The sequence below is a fragment of the Trichomycterus rosablanca genome, chromosome 4, assembly GCF_030014385.1.
Source record: "Trichomycterus rosablanca isolate fTriRos1 chromosome 4, fTriRos1.hap1, whole genome shotgun sequence".
Lineage (NCBI taxonomy): Eukaryota > Metazoa > Chordata > Actinopteri > Siluriformes > Trichomycteridae > Trichomycterus > Trichomycterus rosablanca.
Genome location: NC_085991.1, coordinates 47,666,075 through 47,684,274, shown reverse-complemented (window position 1 = coordinate 47,684,274; position 18,200 = coordinate 47,666,075). Strand labels below are relative to the sequence as shown.

The following is an 18,200-nucleotide window of genomic DNA, read 5'->3' as shown; positions in this document are numbered from 1 at the left end:
TGCCGCCTTGGCACGTGTGCACCATTGTTTTCCATTGTGAGGTCCAAAACACAGTAACAACAACGTGAGCTCCCATACAGATACAGAATGTTGTCATCACACACCAGGAGAAAACCAGACCGGACTGAACCACACAGCCCAGCACCACGCAGCCCAGGAGCTGGCAAAACTGAGAGGGAGAAACCGTGATGTATAGAAAAACATCCACCTGGAGTGGATTAACACTCACGATACACAGTACAATACACAGGTGATTGTCAAAGCCTATCTATGAATTACTACTAAGCCATACTCTAGGCTTTAGGACTCCAGCAAATCACAATGATAGATGATGAAGGGAAGTTGTAGACTAGCGGTTAAGGTACTGGACTTGTAAGTAGAAGGTTGCTGGTTCAAACCCCACCACTGCCAGGTTGCCACTGTTGGGTCCTTGAGCAAGGCCCTTAACCCTCAATTGCTTGGACTGTATACTGTAAGTCGCTTTGGATAAAAGCGTCTGCTAAACTCTGTAAATGTAAATGATCTCTCCAAACATAAAAAAACAGACTCAAATCTACCCAGGAGTGGCCGTTCTGCTACAATGTTGGTTTTGCATAGACAGAACGTACAGAGAATCAAGCTTTCAACCCAGTCTAGTCCAGACCAGGCCAGTGACACCACAGAGACTCGTCTCTTTGGGTCTCAGCTATATTGGACCAGTGTATTAAACTACTGCACCATCCAAGCACATGTAGCACAAAGTCCATCATAAGTAATTCATGGCTGTGAAAATCGCATCACCGGCCATGAAATGAGCCATCTCTCGTGTAATATGAAAATCAAATGTTAAGATTTGTGTCTCATGTTCAAAGATTAAAGTGTCTCACATTTAATGGTTAAGTTGCACTATGAGGCGTCCGAGCAATCCTACGGCAATTCAGTTAGCAATCGGTTCGCTAAAATGTCCAAGACGGCGAAGTGTAAAGCAGCTAAAACACGACTCACGTAACTGAGTTTGGAAAACTCCCAACCAGTTCTGTGGGTGGGGTCAAAACCCGGACGAGAATATCCATCTTTGAGACACACACCGGCAACCTTCTGATTTCGCACCGTCGCTGGATGTTCTAGGTTTATATGCAATGATTAAGGTAGCTGTGTTGTGTATTGTAGCTTCTATTTATTCTATCATTCAGGCAGTTGTAGCCTAGTAGTTAAGGTACTGGACTAGTAATCAGAAGGTTGCCGGTTCAAGCCCCACTTCTGCCAGGTTGCCACTGTTGAGCCCTTGAGCAAGGCCCTTAACCCTTAATTGCTTAGATTGTATACTGTCATAACTGTAAGTCGCTTTGGATAAGAGCGTCTGCTAAATGCTGAAAATGTAATGTAAATGTAATTCTATTTATGAGTGTAATTTAAGGCCGCTCAGGTGGCGCAGTGGTAAAACACGCTAGCACACCAGAGCTGGGATTTCAATCATATCAAATCGAATCTCAGCTCTGCCATCCGGCTGGGCGGCTACATGAACAACGTTTGGCTGTCGTTCATACAGGGTGAGGAGCCGGACAGGGACCTCATAACTGATGCAATTACGACCTCTGCTGGCTGATTGATGGTGTCTGCACAGAGTCGAGGAATAATGTGTTGATCAGGGTGTGTCTCTCCGTACACAAGGCTGATCCGCATATGAACTAGACAGGTGCGGGTGAAAAGATGCAGTCGGCTACTGCTCACGTGTTGGAGGGGGCGTGTGTCAGTTCGCTCTTCTCAATCAGGGGCGGGGGTTAGCATCAGTAGAGAGGAAGCATAATGCAATTGGGTAAAAAATTGGACACGCTTAAAGCTGTCCTGCTCATGAGTGGTCAAACCAAGTGATGTAATACAAAAGTATGTGGACGCTTGCAAAAACAAATGAGAATCAGGCCCCCTATAGTTTCTCAATCCTATAAGAAAGAGCTGTATTCGGGGACGAAGCATCCTGCCATCTTACATGGTGCAGTCATACACCGAAGGAAATAAATAATAGAGTGAGTAATTTCAGCAGAGCCCGAGCTTTCCTCTCTGTCTCCTTACTCATTCACCAACAATACATCGATCTCTTTCTCCTCCTGCTTCTCTAATTCTGTTACACTGTACCGGCACATTCCTCTACATCTCCTACAGTTCACTCCTAAACATCACTGACTCCATGGCATGTCGAAAATCAGTCAAACTGACATAACGGCAGATTTGGAGAACAGTAATACATATAACAGTATATAAACTCCTGAGATTTAATTCTAAACCATATTAAAAGGTTTACTTTTTTTATGTAGTCTATACGGTTGTATTGTTGACTGGCAAAACTTCAATATTAAAAGATCTTTCTACTGCTGCTTTTCTAAATTCTATTTAGAAAGCAATTCTAAATTCTAAATTCATATCCACTGCTATACATATATTATGAACTGTATAATAAATAAAATGCCCTTTTTAAAGTCATATTTTGCTCATTGTGCACTTGTAACAATCTGGCTACAATTTAAAATGAAATAACCATAAACAACACAAAAATAAATGAAATAACTAAATATTAAATAAAATAAATATTCAATAAATATTCCATATATTTGTAAAGATGAATATTACAGGTTTTTAACTTACAAACCAACTATTTCTCTATAAATATACGTTTTTCATTAGTAATTGGTAAATTTATTTAGAATTATTATTATAATTTATTAGTGAGTATTATATTTTTATTAGTTTTTTATTATTGTTATTAAATGTTTTTATTTAGTATATTTTGATTTTGATTTATTAATATGTTTACTCATAATTATTTGTATATTTTATTTGTAATTACAAGTATATTATCAGTAATTATTAGTACATGTTATATTAGTATTAGCATATTTTTATTAATAATTAAATAGTTTTATTAGTAATTATTTGCATTTTTTCAGTAATTATTAGTATATTTTTATTTATCATTTACAATATATTTTATTCATAATTATAAGTATATTTGTGTATTTTATTTTGATTTATTAATATGTTTACTCATAATTATTAATACATTTTATTTGTAATTACTAGTTTATTATCAGTAATTATTAGTAAATTTTTATTAGTAATTATTAGCATATTTTTATTAATAATTAAATATTTTTTTAAGTAATTCCTTGCATATTTCATCAGTGATTATTAGTATAATTTTATTAGTAATTAGTAACATATTTTTATCTGTAATTATTAGTATAATTTTATTAATAATTATTATCATATTCTTACTGTAATTAAATATTTTTATCCATAATAATCAGTAAAATTTTGTTTGCATTTATTAAGATTGTAATTATTTATATATTTTATTATTAAATATTAGTGTTAGTTATAACCAATTAAAATTGGTTGCATTTGTTTGACAGAACTAAATAAACAGAATGGACTAGATGAACGGTTAAAATGTTGAAGCTTTCCAACAACTGTAAACAAACAAGCTGCTTCAGCAGTTTAAGGAACAAGGTAAATGAATCTGTGCTGTAGAGCTTACAGTGAATATTAAGCTCATAAAAATAGAGTTCAATAGGGCAACAAATTGGGCAGTGGTATCTTGGTGATGAAGATACTGGGATATTAATCAGAAGGTTGTTGGTTCCTGTCACACCACATGTAAGTTACCAGTGGTGGGCACGTGTTACTAATGTACAAAGTAAAATAGCACAATAACCTGCTTCCACTCTACTCATACAAATATAATAAAATAGAGTACTTTTAAAATCTGTCAGACCACTCTGGTTTAGCCAATCTGACCCTCTCTTCTACAGAATCTGTCAACCCTGAGCGAGTCAGGGTGGAAAAAAGAGGAACCTAAAATAAAAGGGGAAAAAAAATGGAAGGGGGGCGCATGTGGTTATAATTAGAGCCAAACCACATAGTGCTACAGCCAAGCCGTGCATCTTGAACATGCACGAGTTCAGAAAGAAAAGAGGAAAAGAGAGAGGAAAAAGAAACAAAAAACAACGTGTCTCATTACATTTCTGACACCACACTGTTCCTGAGCAACGCGTACACCTTTTATTTAATTAATTAATTTATTTTAATTTGGCACGCATTGAATAATGAGAGCTCTAAACACTTTCCGCTTTCTTAAACGCACAAAAAAAGGTCAGGAACAAACCTGGAGGCCAAATTACAGCCCACTTCTATCCACCACGAGACCGAGCTGTGTGTAATTAGCTGACACATGTTCAACTGGAGCTCAGAATCAGTGTTTCAATATGTTTCCTTTTTAACGTTTTATAGGCGACGGACGTTAGTACAAAACAGATTGTGAGAATCAGAACTTAGGTTTGGGGCTGTAATGAGCTCACAAAACGCAACCTCGTTACCTTTAGAGGAAACGAAGCTCACAAAGGAGCTCGAAATCTTCTGATTACGTTTAAAAAACTGTTTTTTAATCCACATTGAAATATTACAGCATTAGAAAAATCAAACCCCATTACCAGAAAAATACATTGAGATCTTAGAGCAACTTGTGCTGCCTTCAAGACGTCATCTTTTCCAGGGACGTCCAGCATTTTCAACAAAACGTCTTTTAAGTGTGGTGAAAAGAAATAGCATCATTACAAAGTGGTAAATGCTTTACTGTCCCAACTTTATTTGGAATGTGTTGCAGGCCTGAAATGCAGGAATGGATGTTTATTAATAAATGAAATGAAGTTGAGCAGATAAAACATGAAATATCTCAGGTTCATCCTGTCTGACATCAAATAAAAGTCAAAGTAAATGTAAGAAACTCTGTGTTTTTTATTATTTGCATCCATGCATGTATCCAAAGCAACTTCCAGTACTGAGACAACATATTGTCTAAGCAATTGAGGGTTAAGGGTCTTGCTCAAGGGCCCAATAGCGACAATGACAGTGGTGGGGCTTGAACCAGCGACATTTTGATTACTAGTCCAGTTCCTTAACCGCTAGGATACAACCGCCCTGTACACCGATCAGGCATAATATTAAAACCACCTCCTTGTTTCTACACTCACTGTCCATTTTATCAGCTCCACTTACCATATAGAAGCACTTTGTAGTTCTACAATTACTGACTGTAGTCCATCTGTTTCTCTAAATACTTTTTTTAGCCTGCTTTCACCCTGTTCTTCAATGGTCAGGACCCCCACAGGACCACCACAGAGCAGGTATTATTTAGGTGGTGGATCATTCTCAGCACTGCAGTGACACTGACATGGTGGTGGTGTGTTAGTGTGTGTTGTGCTGGTATGAGTGGATCAGACACAGCAGCGCTGATGGAGTTTTTTTAAAAACCTCACTCTCACTGCTGGACTGAGAATAGTCCACCAACCAAAAACATCCAGTCAACAGCGCCCTGTGGGCAGCGTCCTGTGATTCATCAGACCACTGATGAAGGGCTAGAAGATGACCAACTCAAACAGCAGCAATAGATGAGCGATCGTCTCTGACTTTACATCTACAAGGTGGACCAGCTAGGTAGGAGTGTCTAATAGAGTGGACAGTGAGTGGACAGTATTTAAAAACTCCAGCAGCGCTGCTGTGTCTGATCCACTCATACCAGCACAACACACACTAACACACCACCACCATGTCAGTGTCACTGCAGTGCTGAGAATGATCCACCACCCAAATAATACCTGCTCTGTGGTGGTCCTGTGTGAGTCCTGACCATTGAAGAACAGGGTGAAAGCAGGTTAAAAAGATAAAAACAGATGGACTACAGTCAGTAATTGTAGAACTACAAAGTGCTTCTATATGGTAAGTTATAGCTGATAAAATGGTCAGTGAGTGTAGAAACAAGGAGGTGGTTATAATGTTATGGCTGATCGGTGTATAGTGAACACATGTTTTATCCAAAGCGACTTACAGTACTGTGACAGTATTTTGTCTAAGCTTTAAGGGTTAAGGGCCTTGCTCAAGGGCCCAACAGTCGCAACCTGGCAGTGGTGGGACTAGAACCAGCCTCTCTTTGATTACTAGTCCAGTACCTTAACCACTACACTCACCTTGGGCTTTTTTCTTAAACAGCAGTCTCTAAGCCAATGCCAGAGTAGAGCTTGCTTGTCTGTGAACAGTGACTTTCTTCCAGTAGCTGATAATTAATGACAGACCTGTTTCTTAGTGGTTCATGAATTTCTCAATTTTGGACAGACGTCCAGTTCTTAATATTTGTAATGTCACTGTTGTTACTTGTTTTATCCACTCGTTGATGACCGTCTTTACTGTGTTCCGTGGTATATGTAATACCCTTCTCCTGACTGATACCTTTCAACAATGAGACCCCTGTGATGCTTTATAAGCTCTTTGTGGAGCAGGGACTGTTCATATTTTGGATCTGTGAGTTTTAAAACAACGTTGAGTCCAGTCAAAACATTTAGAGGCCGGTTCTTTACCGTTTCTGTGTTTCTGTGTCAGCCCGAGTCAGGAGCAGCACCATTTTTCACTAGTAGCCGACGGAAAGCAGCGCGCCAGAGGCGCTCGTTCTACGGCGATATCAGGGGTTTGAGGGAGCCGGCGGTCCCCCGTGCCTGCTGGGCGAAGTCATCCATATCAGGTTTAAAATAACCACACAAGAGACCTAACCTTTAGACGAGACAAATGAAAGAAGAGCCAGGCTCTGCACCCGTCAGGAGAGGAACTCGTTCAGAGGCGAGCCGGCCCAAAGCGTGACCTGGATTAGCTTCTCGCCACCTGGAGGCCGCGCTGAATGTCACGCGAGGTGACGGGAAGCGTTCATCCGCTGAAACGGTGTCGGCGCAGCATCAATGTGAGGCCGGCGTGAACCAGTACGAATCGAATGTTCACCAATACAGACATGACGGTCATAAAATGCCAGGATGTAACACACACACACTATAACGCTGTAAAAGTTACACCATGGTAAAACATTCCACAATGAGCAGGTGAATTAGTACCAGATGAGGGTAGTCATAATCAGGTATAAAAGAAGAATCCACCCAAGGATCAGTCTGTACCAGCAATGATGGGTCGTGGCTCACCAATTTGTGCCAAACTTCATGAGAGAATGGTCATCCAGTTAAAATAAAACAGTTCTCAATGCAGCATCCTCAAAATCAAGGGTTTTACCATCTACCGGACATGATATTGTTAAAAGATTCTGGAAATCCAAAGAAATATCAGACAGTGTAGGGCAAGGCTGATCTTTGAGCTCTCAGACAGCTTTGTATAAGAAACCGTCAAGCTACTTTATAGCTAAATATAGCTATAAATATGGGCTCGGAGGTACATAAACATTATTGTTACCTAACCCAGCCCGCCATTGCATCTAGAAAAGAAATCTGAAACTGTGTTACACAAACAGAAAGCTGTACATCAATCTGTCTATGCCAAAATGCCGCCAAGTTCAAGGTCCTGAGCTCTTTTCAGATGCACCAAAAGAAAGTGTAAACATGCTGCGGTCAGATGAATCCACGTTTTAGCTTATTTATGTGCCAATGATAGTGGTAGCTCAGACTGCACTAATAATCAGAAGACTGCCGATTCAAGCCCCACCATTGCTAAGTTGCCACTGCTGGGCCCTTGAGCAAGGCCCTTAACCCTCACAACTGCAAGTCGCCTTAGATAAAAGCATCTGATAAATGCAGCAAATGTAAAGGTGATGTTATAAGTGAAAGGAGCAAAAGCCAACATCTGTCCTGGTATAGGAGTACATCAGTGCCCACAGCATGGGTGATCTGCATATGTGTGAAGCTACCACTAATACAGAGGCGTATACTGGGATCTTACAGACACATACATATGCTGCCATTGAGGTGACGTCTTTTCCTGTAAGGACCAGGGTTATTTCAGCAAGACGATGACAGGCATCATTGTGTATGTGGCACAACGGTGTGGCTACGTAGACAGAGTGTGTGCGCTTGACTGGCTTGCCTGCAGTCCATAATTGTCTCCTATTAAAGTGTATGGTGCATTCTGAAGAGGAGAATTCAACTCGCAAAACTGTAACAATGTGTCCTCAATTCCCAAACCATTAAAAAGTCTCATTAATAGGAAACATAATGGAACACAGGAGTAAACACGACTCTGTCCCAAGTTTTTAGAGTGTGTTGCAGACATCCAATTCTAAATTTGTTTTAAATACAATGAAGTTGATCATTGAAAAAAAATTTAAAATCTGTTTATCAGTTAAATAAATGATATAAGGCAATTAAGGTTTGTTCAACTGCATCTTTCAAGAATTAAAAATAAACAATAAGGGAAAGACAAAAGTGCACAAGAAAAAAGACGCTTATATTTACGCTTATATTTACATATTTACATGGGCAGTGGTAGCTCAGTGGTTAAGGTACTGGACTAGTAATCAGAAGGTTGCCGGTTCAAGCCCCGCCACCACCAAGTTGCCACTGTTGGGTCCCTGAGAAAGGCCCTTAACCGCCAATTGCTCAAAATCGTGCTCAGTCATAATTGTAAGTCGCTTTGATTAAAAGTGTCTGCTAAATGCTGAAAATGTAAATCTAAATGCAAATTTTCAACATTTAAATGACGCCTTTTATCCAAAGTGACTCACAGTACTGTGATAGTAAATTGTCTGAGCAATTGATGGTTGAGGGCCTTGCTCAAGGGCCCAACAGTGACAGCCTGGCTGGCAGTAGTGGAGCTTGGACCAACAACCTTTTGATTACTAGTCCAGTACCTTAACCACTAGGCTACGACTTGCATCTCATTATTGTTATTATTATTATGATTTTTTTTATTATTAATTTTTAAATTATTATTATTATTATTACTATTATTGTTATTATTATTATTATTATCATTGTTATTTTATTATTATGATTATTATTTTTACTTTTATTGTTATTATTATTACTATGATGATTATTATTATTATTATTAATAATAATAATAATTAATATTATTATTATTATTATTATTAATAATAATAATAATAATTATTATTATTATTATTATTAATAATAATAATAATAATTATTATTAGTAGTAATAATATTATTATTAATACTTGTTATTATAAATTATTATTATTACTTTTATTGTTATTATTATTACTATTATTATTATTATTATTGTTATTATTATTATTATTATTACTATTACTATTATTATTATTATTATTATTATTATTATTATTATTGTCATTATTGTTATTATTATTATTATTACTACTATTATTATAATAATAATAATAATAATTATTATTATTATTAATAATAATAATAATAATAATAATAATAATAATAATAACAAAAAGAGTCGGTTAGAAAACTAAAAGATGGATGTAGCATAAAACAAATATACATATGATCATGCATGTTTACACACACACACACACAGGGAAGAGAAATATTACCGCTTTGAATGGCAGTCAGCCCAGGAGTGTTCTCATCCTCTGTCACATTGTCTTCTACTGCCAGAGAAAGAGAAAAACATAGAATAAATTAGAGAAGCGGCCCGGCTGCCCAGAAATCCTTGGCTAAACAGACTCATCTTAATCTGCTGGAATCTGTTAAACACCATTTCTTCTCTCTTTCTTTTTGCATTATTATTCAGGCAGAGTTTTTTCTCAGCTCTGCGACTTTCTTCAGGCTCACAGTCAGTCTGCGATTTAGAGACGGCGGGTTCGACTCGTTCAGATGCACCGATGCCCACAGCCACCCACGTAAATCACTTACAGTGTCGAGTAACAACACGACGAATTATACAAAAAACCCTAAACAAAGATGCTGCAGCCTGCTGTCCGACACATAAATAACTCATTCACTCATCTGAACACTATACACACTGTCATCACACACAAACACACACACACACACACACGCACACACATACGCACACACACACACACACACACACACACACACCTCTACAGCACAAAACAATCCTCCTGTTCACAGGTCAATAATACAAATAAAATAATAATAAAATAATAATTACAATTATAATCAATATATAATAAACATAATAATAAAAATAATAGTAATTATAGTCTGCAGATAAATAATAATAATCAATACAGAAATAATTATCAAAAATATTAAATATAATAATAATTAAAAAATATATATTTATAATAATTATTATTATATATTATAATTGTCTACAGATACATAATAATAACAATAATAATAAATATTTAATACATAATAATGATCAATATATAATATATAATAAAAAAACAATATATAATAAATATAAAAACAATAATAATTGTCTACAGATAAATAATAATAATCAATACAATAATAATAATTAAAAAATAAGAAATATAATAATAATAAAATAATTATTTATAATAATTATTATTATATATTATAAATAATTGTCTACAGATACATAATAACAATAATTAATAATAATTATTATTATTACTATTATTATTACTATTATTATTATTTAGTAATAATGATCAATATATAATATACACATCTATATAATAAACATAATAAAAATAATAATATAATAATTAATCAAGTCTACAGATAAATAATAATAGCAGTAACAGTAATGAATATATAATATAATATTTTTAATAAATAAAATAATTAATAATAATAATAATAATAATAATAATTTTTCATCCTGCCTCGGAATCATTGGACGTATTGTAGTAACACACCCTGGACAGAACACCAATCTATCGGGGGGCCTCAGACCTCCCCTTCAAACACAACTAATCATGTCTTTATATAGATGCCCAGCCGGCCAACAGCACCACTGGTGGTTCAATTCCGGACCCCAGCAATACTGGTCTATTAACAGCACTGTTTATAACACATCTCAAACTGCTTTACATGAATACGTTTTAAGAATACTGTACACGTGTGCATAAAGCATGTTCATTTCATTTACATCAATATTTTTATCCTGGTCAGGGCCGCTGCGGGTCAAATTCCACCGGGAAACACTTGTCTACAGGCAGAAATACCCTGGACAGAGTCACCAACCTATCACGAGGCCTCGCCCGCCCCCCTCACATTGTTCCCATCAGACATAACCAATCATGTCTGTGTAAACACCCGACCGGCCGATAGCAGCAGTGAGATTAGATTTGAATCCAGATCTCAGAAGTGGTGTGCTAGTGTAACAGACGGCTGCACCAGCCGAGCGCTTATAAACTTAATAAAGCAAAATATTACAAACCAGAAAGTGCAGATTTAATAACGAGAGACGTAAATATGCCAGGTTAAACAAGTACATGTTTTTAACTAGACTGAAAAGAGAGAGAAAGAAACAGAAGTAATTTTAATATAACCATAAAACAGATGAAATAAGTAAGTAAATGAAATGCTGAGTAAATGGGAGGGCAGCAGGAGGTGCTGAATTAAAACACTCAGTAGGTATCAGGCTGTTTTGCTTGCTTGATTAGATTTCTTGTTGGGGCGAGTGATGATGTTCCCAGTATCTTATTTTAAAACCAAGGCCATTAATGCAGCGTTGTCTCTCCTCTGTGTGACTATAACAGCCCAAACATTCTTGGAAGGCTTTTTCCATATGATTTTGAAGTGTGTCTATGGGAATTTGAGGTCAGAACATGGACATGAGCTGGTTAAAGCTTTTCTTTGTGGACCTTGATTTTTTTTAGTATATGTCCAAAGCAGGTGTAGGGTGGCTTGTGAGAATAATAATAATAATAATATTAATAATAATAATAATAATAATAATAATAATAATAATAATAATAATAATTGTCTACAGATTAATAATAATAATTATAATAATAATTATCTACAAATAAATAATAATAATAATAATTATGATTATTATGATGATTATTATTATTATAATTTATACAGACAAATAATAATATGTGTCTTTAAATTATTAATAATAATAATAATAATACTTTTATACAGACAAATAATTGCCTACAGATTAATAATAATAATATTAATAATAATTTTATACAGACAAATAATAATAATAATAATTGTCTTTAAATTACTAATAATAATTGTCTTTAAATTACTAATAATAATTGTCTTTAAATTAATAATAATAATAATAATAATAATTTTATACAGACAAATAATAATAATAATAAAAATAATAATAATAATTGTCTTTAAATTACTAATAATAATTGTCTTTAAATTAATAATAATAATAATAATAATAATAATAATAATTGTCTTAAAATTAATAACAATAATAATAATTGTATTTAAATTAATAATATTAGTAAGAATCATTATTATTATTGTCTTTAAATTAATAATAATAATAATTGTCTTTAAATTAATAATATTAATAATATTATTAATAATAATGATAATAATAACTGTCTACAGATTGATAATAATAATTGTCTTTAAATTATTATTATTATTAATAATATTAATAATAGTAGTAATAATAATAATAATAATAATAACTGTCTACAGATTAATAATAATTATTATTATATATAATTACATACGTAAATAAATAAACAATATTTAATCAACAAAGGGGTGTCTATGGGAATTTGTGCCAGACAGTGTTGAGGTATGATACTTATACGTCTTGGCTAATTTGAGGTCAGGACATAGACAAAGGCCAACCACTTGAGCTCATTAAAACATGTCTTTATAGATCTTGATTTTTAATGCCTAAAGCAGGTTTTTAGTGCTGCACAGCTCCAGTAATCCGAGTTTGATCCCTGCTCCTGCTGACACTATAACTGTTATCAGTATCACGGTCAAACAAGTGTACAGGAAGAACCCTAAACCTTGGTTCATTCATTCCAAGGTCTGGTGCCTGGGTATCATTCCTTTGTGGGGCATTTACCCACTTACTCACACCTCGGGGGATTTAGGATACCATTTTTGGTGGGTGGGGTGGAGGATAATCTGTGTACTGAGAAAGTCCATTTCATCACCAAGAGAACATGCAAAACTCCTTACAGAATTGATGCGAGAATCAAACCCAGGTCTTCAGGACCCATTGCGTGCACCCGCTCTACTAGCCAAAGATCTGCTGGCAAAGCTTGGCTCATGAACCCTGGTGCTACAAGTAAATACCAGTAGTGATGTTCCGCATCCTGTGTAGAGCAGACAGCAGGTTCAGAACAGCCCCGTTACCCGGAGCGCTCGTCCCTCCATTATCAGAATCGTGTCTGCGCATCCTAACGATTCTCAGTCACCGCTCAGACGCTGCGCCATCCACAAACGAAACCCCCTCCCTCGCTCGCCATTTAGACAAATTCATTACACGCCAATCGAGCAGGTTTGACGAGTACACGGGGTGCCAGTGCGCTCCTCCGGTGGAGGCTGCTCGCTGTAAAACTGTTTCATTAGAGGCTCCTTCCCTCGCTGACTAACACCGGGAGCGTTCCTCGCCTGTACGTCAGGTGTGGCGAGCTAAATGGATTTTAGCAGCGGGATGAGAACAAAAGACTCCCACCTGCTCCACGGAAAATGAAAGTCTCCGGGAGGACGCCCGCGCTCCTCGACCGCTCCTCTCGGCGTCCATTATGCCCGCTTCCGCGCCTGGCCTTTCATTTCCCCCGAGCACGCCGAGCGCCAGTCCTGACAAGAGGGCCCCGCTGGGGGCCACCGGCCGGGCGGGAGGTCTCCTCGAACACAAGTCTTTTTAAAAAGTCCTCGGTTTGACATAATTAAGTCGGACGCGAGCGGCGCTGGAGTGGGAGGGCTGAGTGGGGTTAGACGGCGGGGCGGCGACTGGCAGCTGCGTCAAAACTCTCCAAATTCGCCAAAGAAGCTCCACGGGATCTCGAGTCAAAGCCCGCCGAGGAGAGCAATCAAGATCCTGACCGGTGGGATCATTAGGCTTTTTTATGCCGTGTTAGTGCCATTGTTAGGCTGAGTGCCGCCATTCACAATCTAAAAAGTCTCATTTGTAGTGAAAGAAAAAATTTAAATGCAACCGTTTATTTTATTTTCTTTTCTGAACGCCAGGTTTTAATAAAGAACGTCACACTGGCAAAGCTGGTAGAGCGCTACTGAAGAACATGCCAAAGAACATACAAACAAACAAGCAAATAGTGTTTGTTTATTTGTTTACACTTTTGTCTTGAACAACAGATGAACAAATAAACAAAACTAAAGCACAAATACACCGATCAGCCATAACATTAAAACCACCTCCTTGTTTCTACACTCACTGTCCATTTTATCAGCTCCACTTACCATATAGAAGCACTTTGTAGTTCTACAATTACTGACTGTAGTCCATCTATTTTTATCTTTTTAGCCTGCTTTCACACTGTTCTTCAATGGTCAGGACCCCCACAGAGCAGGTATTATTTAGGTGGTGGATCATTCTCAGCACTGCAGTGACACTGACATGGTGGTGGTGTGTTAGTGTGTGTTGTGCTGGTATGAGTGGATCAGACACAGCAGCGCTGCTGGAGTTTTAAAACACCTCACTGTCACTGCTGGACTGAGAATAGTCCACCAACCAAAAATTTCCAGCCAACAGCGCCCCGTGGGCAGCGTCCTGTGACCACTGATGAAGGTCTAGAAGATGACCGACTCAAACAGCAGCAATAGATGAACGATCGTCTCTGACTTTACATCTACAAGGTGGACCAACTAGGTAGGAGTGTCTAATAGAGTGGACAGTGAGTGGACACGGTATTTAAAAACTCCAGCAGCGCTGCTGTGTCTGATCCACTCCTACCAGCACAACACACACTAACACACCACCACCATGTCAGTGTCACTGCAGTGCTGAGAATGATCCACCACCTAAATAATACCTGCTCTGTGGTGGTCCTGTGGGGGTCCTGACCATTAAAGAACAGGGTGAAAGCTGGCTAAAAAAGTATGTAGATAAATAGATGGACAACAGTCAGTAATTGTAGAACTACAAAGCGCTTCTGTGTGGTAAGTGGAGCTGATAACATGGAAATGTGTGTAGAAACAAGGACCTGGCCCTGTGGACCTGGGTTTGATCCCTCACGTCCCTATGTCATGTTTTACACACTTTGGTTACGTTCATGACAGAAACGGTAGTTACTGGTTACACAAGATTCACCAGTTCAAGTTTAATATCGAACACAGTCATGGACAATTTTGTATCTTTGCACGTCTTTGGACTGTGGGAGGAAACCGGAGCACCCGGAGGAAACCCACACATACACGGGGAGAACATGCAAACTCCACACAGAAAGGACCCGGACCGCCCCACCTGGGGATCGAACCTGAGGTGACAGTGCTACCCACTTAGCCACCGTGCCACCCCCTATGATAGTGACACTTTTCAAAGCCCAATAATCATGACCAACGTGGTGATATGAACCATAACAAACCCTGCAATGCTTAAAGATTCAAACCATGAAACGCACGCGCAGCTTGGGCGTGTCCACAGGGGTGAAATGAATTTCTCCTTCGCCGTAGAGACGGGCGCACGCAGGGCCACTTTCAATCCGGACATCAGGGGGGTCCTTAATAAATCCCCCCCTCCAGCCGAACGGGAGCCGGGAGTACGGAGAGTTCACGGTCGTGTTTTGATTAGCGGCCCTGTTGGTGAGATCTGAGGAGCTGAGGCAGAAAATTCCTTTTAATGACACGATCAGAACTTTTACATTACGCCAGCAGAACAGCCATTTGTCACCGCGGCGCTCTCATTAAAAGTTTGCGGCGTTTAAACGGAAACAGGCGTCTTCAGCATTTTATATGTGTTTTTTTTTTTCATATGCAGAACATAAATTCCAGCTCTGTGTGATATTGTGATGGTTCGTCCTGCTGCGCGAGTGATAAGCCATTAAGAGCAGAGAAGATGAACGCTACGGCATAACCTGCCATATTGCCATACGCCGCACACATGGGGTTACGATTATGAAACCTAAAGGCACAGAAATAACGCGGAGCGGCGAACGCATCACACCAGGTTCACCTACTGGAATGTAAAGCAACATCTGCATTAAAGGGTCTGAATAAAATACGAAATGAACCAAGCGTGAACGAGTCAAAGTTCTAGTTAGATAACTAACGGTAGTGTTGGTGCCACATACACTGGGTGGTCAAAAGTATGTGGACACCTGACCATGAGCTTGTTGGACAATCCGTCTCAGAAACAGACAGTATTAAAATGTCGTGACCTCTGTGTGATCTTCATAGATAGAACAACATCCAGTCATCTGAGAAGGCTTGTGTGTGTGGGAACAGGAAAGAGCCTTCCCTAAACTGTTGCCACATGTATTCATGTGATTGATTTTATATACACTACATTGTATTCGCTCGTCTGCCTTCACACACATATGAACTTGAGTGACTCCCATTCTTAATCCATAGGGTTTAATATGATGTTGGCCCACCCTGTGCAGCTATAACAGCTTCAACTCTTCTGGGAAGACTTTCCACAAGGTTTAGGAGTGTGTTTATGGGAAGTTTGGACCATTCTTTCAGAAGAGCATTTGTCAGACACTGATGTTGGACGAGAAGGTCTGGCTCACAGTCTCCGCTCTAATTCATCCCAAAGGTGTTCTATCAGGTTGAGGTCAGGACTCTTTTCAGGCCAGTCGAGTTCTTCCACACCAAACTCACTCATCCACGTCTTTATGGACCTTGTGCTTTGTGCACTGGTGCGCAGTCATGTTGGAAGAGGAAGGGGCCATCCCCAAACTGTTCTCACAAAGTTGGGAGCATAAACTTGTCCAAAATCTCTTGGTATGCTGAAGCATTAAGAGTTCCTTTCACTGGAACTGAGGGGCCGAGCCCGACTCCTGAAAAACAACCCCACACCATAATCCCCCCTCCACCACACTTTACACTCGGCACAATGCAGTCAGACGAGTACCGTTCTCCTGCAACCGCCAAACCCAGACTCGTCCATCGCATCGGATTGCCAGACGAAGAAGCCTGATTCGTCACTCCAGAGAACACGTCTCCACTGCTCTAGAGTCCAGTGGCGGCGTGCTTTACTCCACTGCATCCGATGCTTTGCGTTGCGCTTGGTGATGTAAGGCTTGGATGCAGCTGCTCGGCCATGGAAACCCATTCCATGAAGCTCTACACACTGTTCTTGAGCTAATCTGAAGGCCACATGAAGTTTGGAGGTCTGTAGCATTCGCTGACCCCGCTCTGTCATTTTACGTGGCTACCACTTCATGGCTGAGTTGCTGTCGTTCCCAGTCGCTTCCACTTTGTTATAATAGCACTGACAGTCGACTGTGGAATATTTAGTAGTGAGGAAATTTCACGACTGGACTTGTTGCACAGGTGGCATCCTATCACGGTACCACGGTGGAATACACTGAGCTCCTGAGAGCGACACATTCTTTCACTAATGTGTGTAGAAGCAGTCTGCCTAGTGCCTAGGTGCTTGGTTTTATACACCTGTGGCCATGGAAGTGATTGGAACACCTGAATTCAATGATTTGGATGGATGAGTGAATACTTTTGGCCATATAGTGTACGAGACCTGGCAAGACAGGTTTGGATGAAGCACATTATTGATAGTGCTCGGCTGGACTACAGAACTAACCACATTAAGGGGAATTGAGTGTAATTTAGAGCAGGGTATGACGGGTCAAGCGACCTCAATTAGGACTCAGAAGTAAGACGCCAAACACGGGATGGGATCGACTAGTGGCTGTATTATATATAAAAATTAAAAGAAGACCTATAAAATATTCATAAAGTTAGTCCTTATTAGGTTAGCTTGTGTGTTGTATGTTAAATTGATAACTTAGTTACATACAAGAAAAAAAAACCAAAACTCTAATCCTTTGTGAGGTCTGTCAGTATAGTAAAAAAAACCCAGAACTAATAAAAAAGGTCAAACAAACAAGAAGAAGCTTAATAATAAAGACACACACACACACACACACATCTCGAGAAGAGAACAAACCCTCTCAAATACACCAAACATACAGCAGAGCTCGGATCAGTCTGTCAAGAAGTGAAGAAAATATGGACTTACAGCCGCACCAGCAAAAGTGAACAAACAGAACACTTTAACCTTGTGTACTCTTAACATTCCCTATACTTCCCTTGCCCTAAAAGTAAAAAATAAAACCCTTAAATTTTATTAATTATTTCAGTCATTCATTGTCTGATTTACCACTGCTTTAACTCATTCAGGGTTGCTGAAGGTACATTTCACCAAAAGGTAGGAAGGTAGGAAAAACCTCAGACCTTGCCAAAGAGACCACTGTTCCATAGACATTACATGGACTAAAGTATTAGGACACTTGCCCATGAGCTGGTTGGACGTCCCATTCCAAATCAACAGGCTTTGCTGGATCATTCCACTCTTCTGGGAAGCATTTCTGCACAACTTGG

General features: G+C 38.5%; 1 protein-coding gene across 4 annotated transcripts in view; it reads right to left on the bottom strand.

Moving 5' to 3' along the window:
• LOC134312456 (zinc finger protein 521) overlaps positions 1-18,200 on the bottom strand; it is a 213,552-nt gene that overhangs the window by 179,131 nt on the left and 16,221 nt on the right. For 3 of the 4 annotated variants that reach the window (XM_062994418.1, XM_062994415.1, XM_062994417.1), the window contains exon 2: positions 9,323-9,379. Coding sequence is in view for 2 of the 4 variants with exons in the window: in XM_062994415.1 (XP_062850485.1) it covers positions 9,323-9,379 (57 nt within the window). In the remaining 2 variants the exon portion in view is untranslated. The remainder of the gene's footprint in view (positions 1-9,322; positions 9,380-18,200) is intronic. The other variant, XM_062994419.1, reaches the window with a different exon arrangement.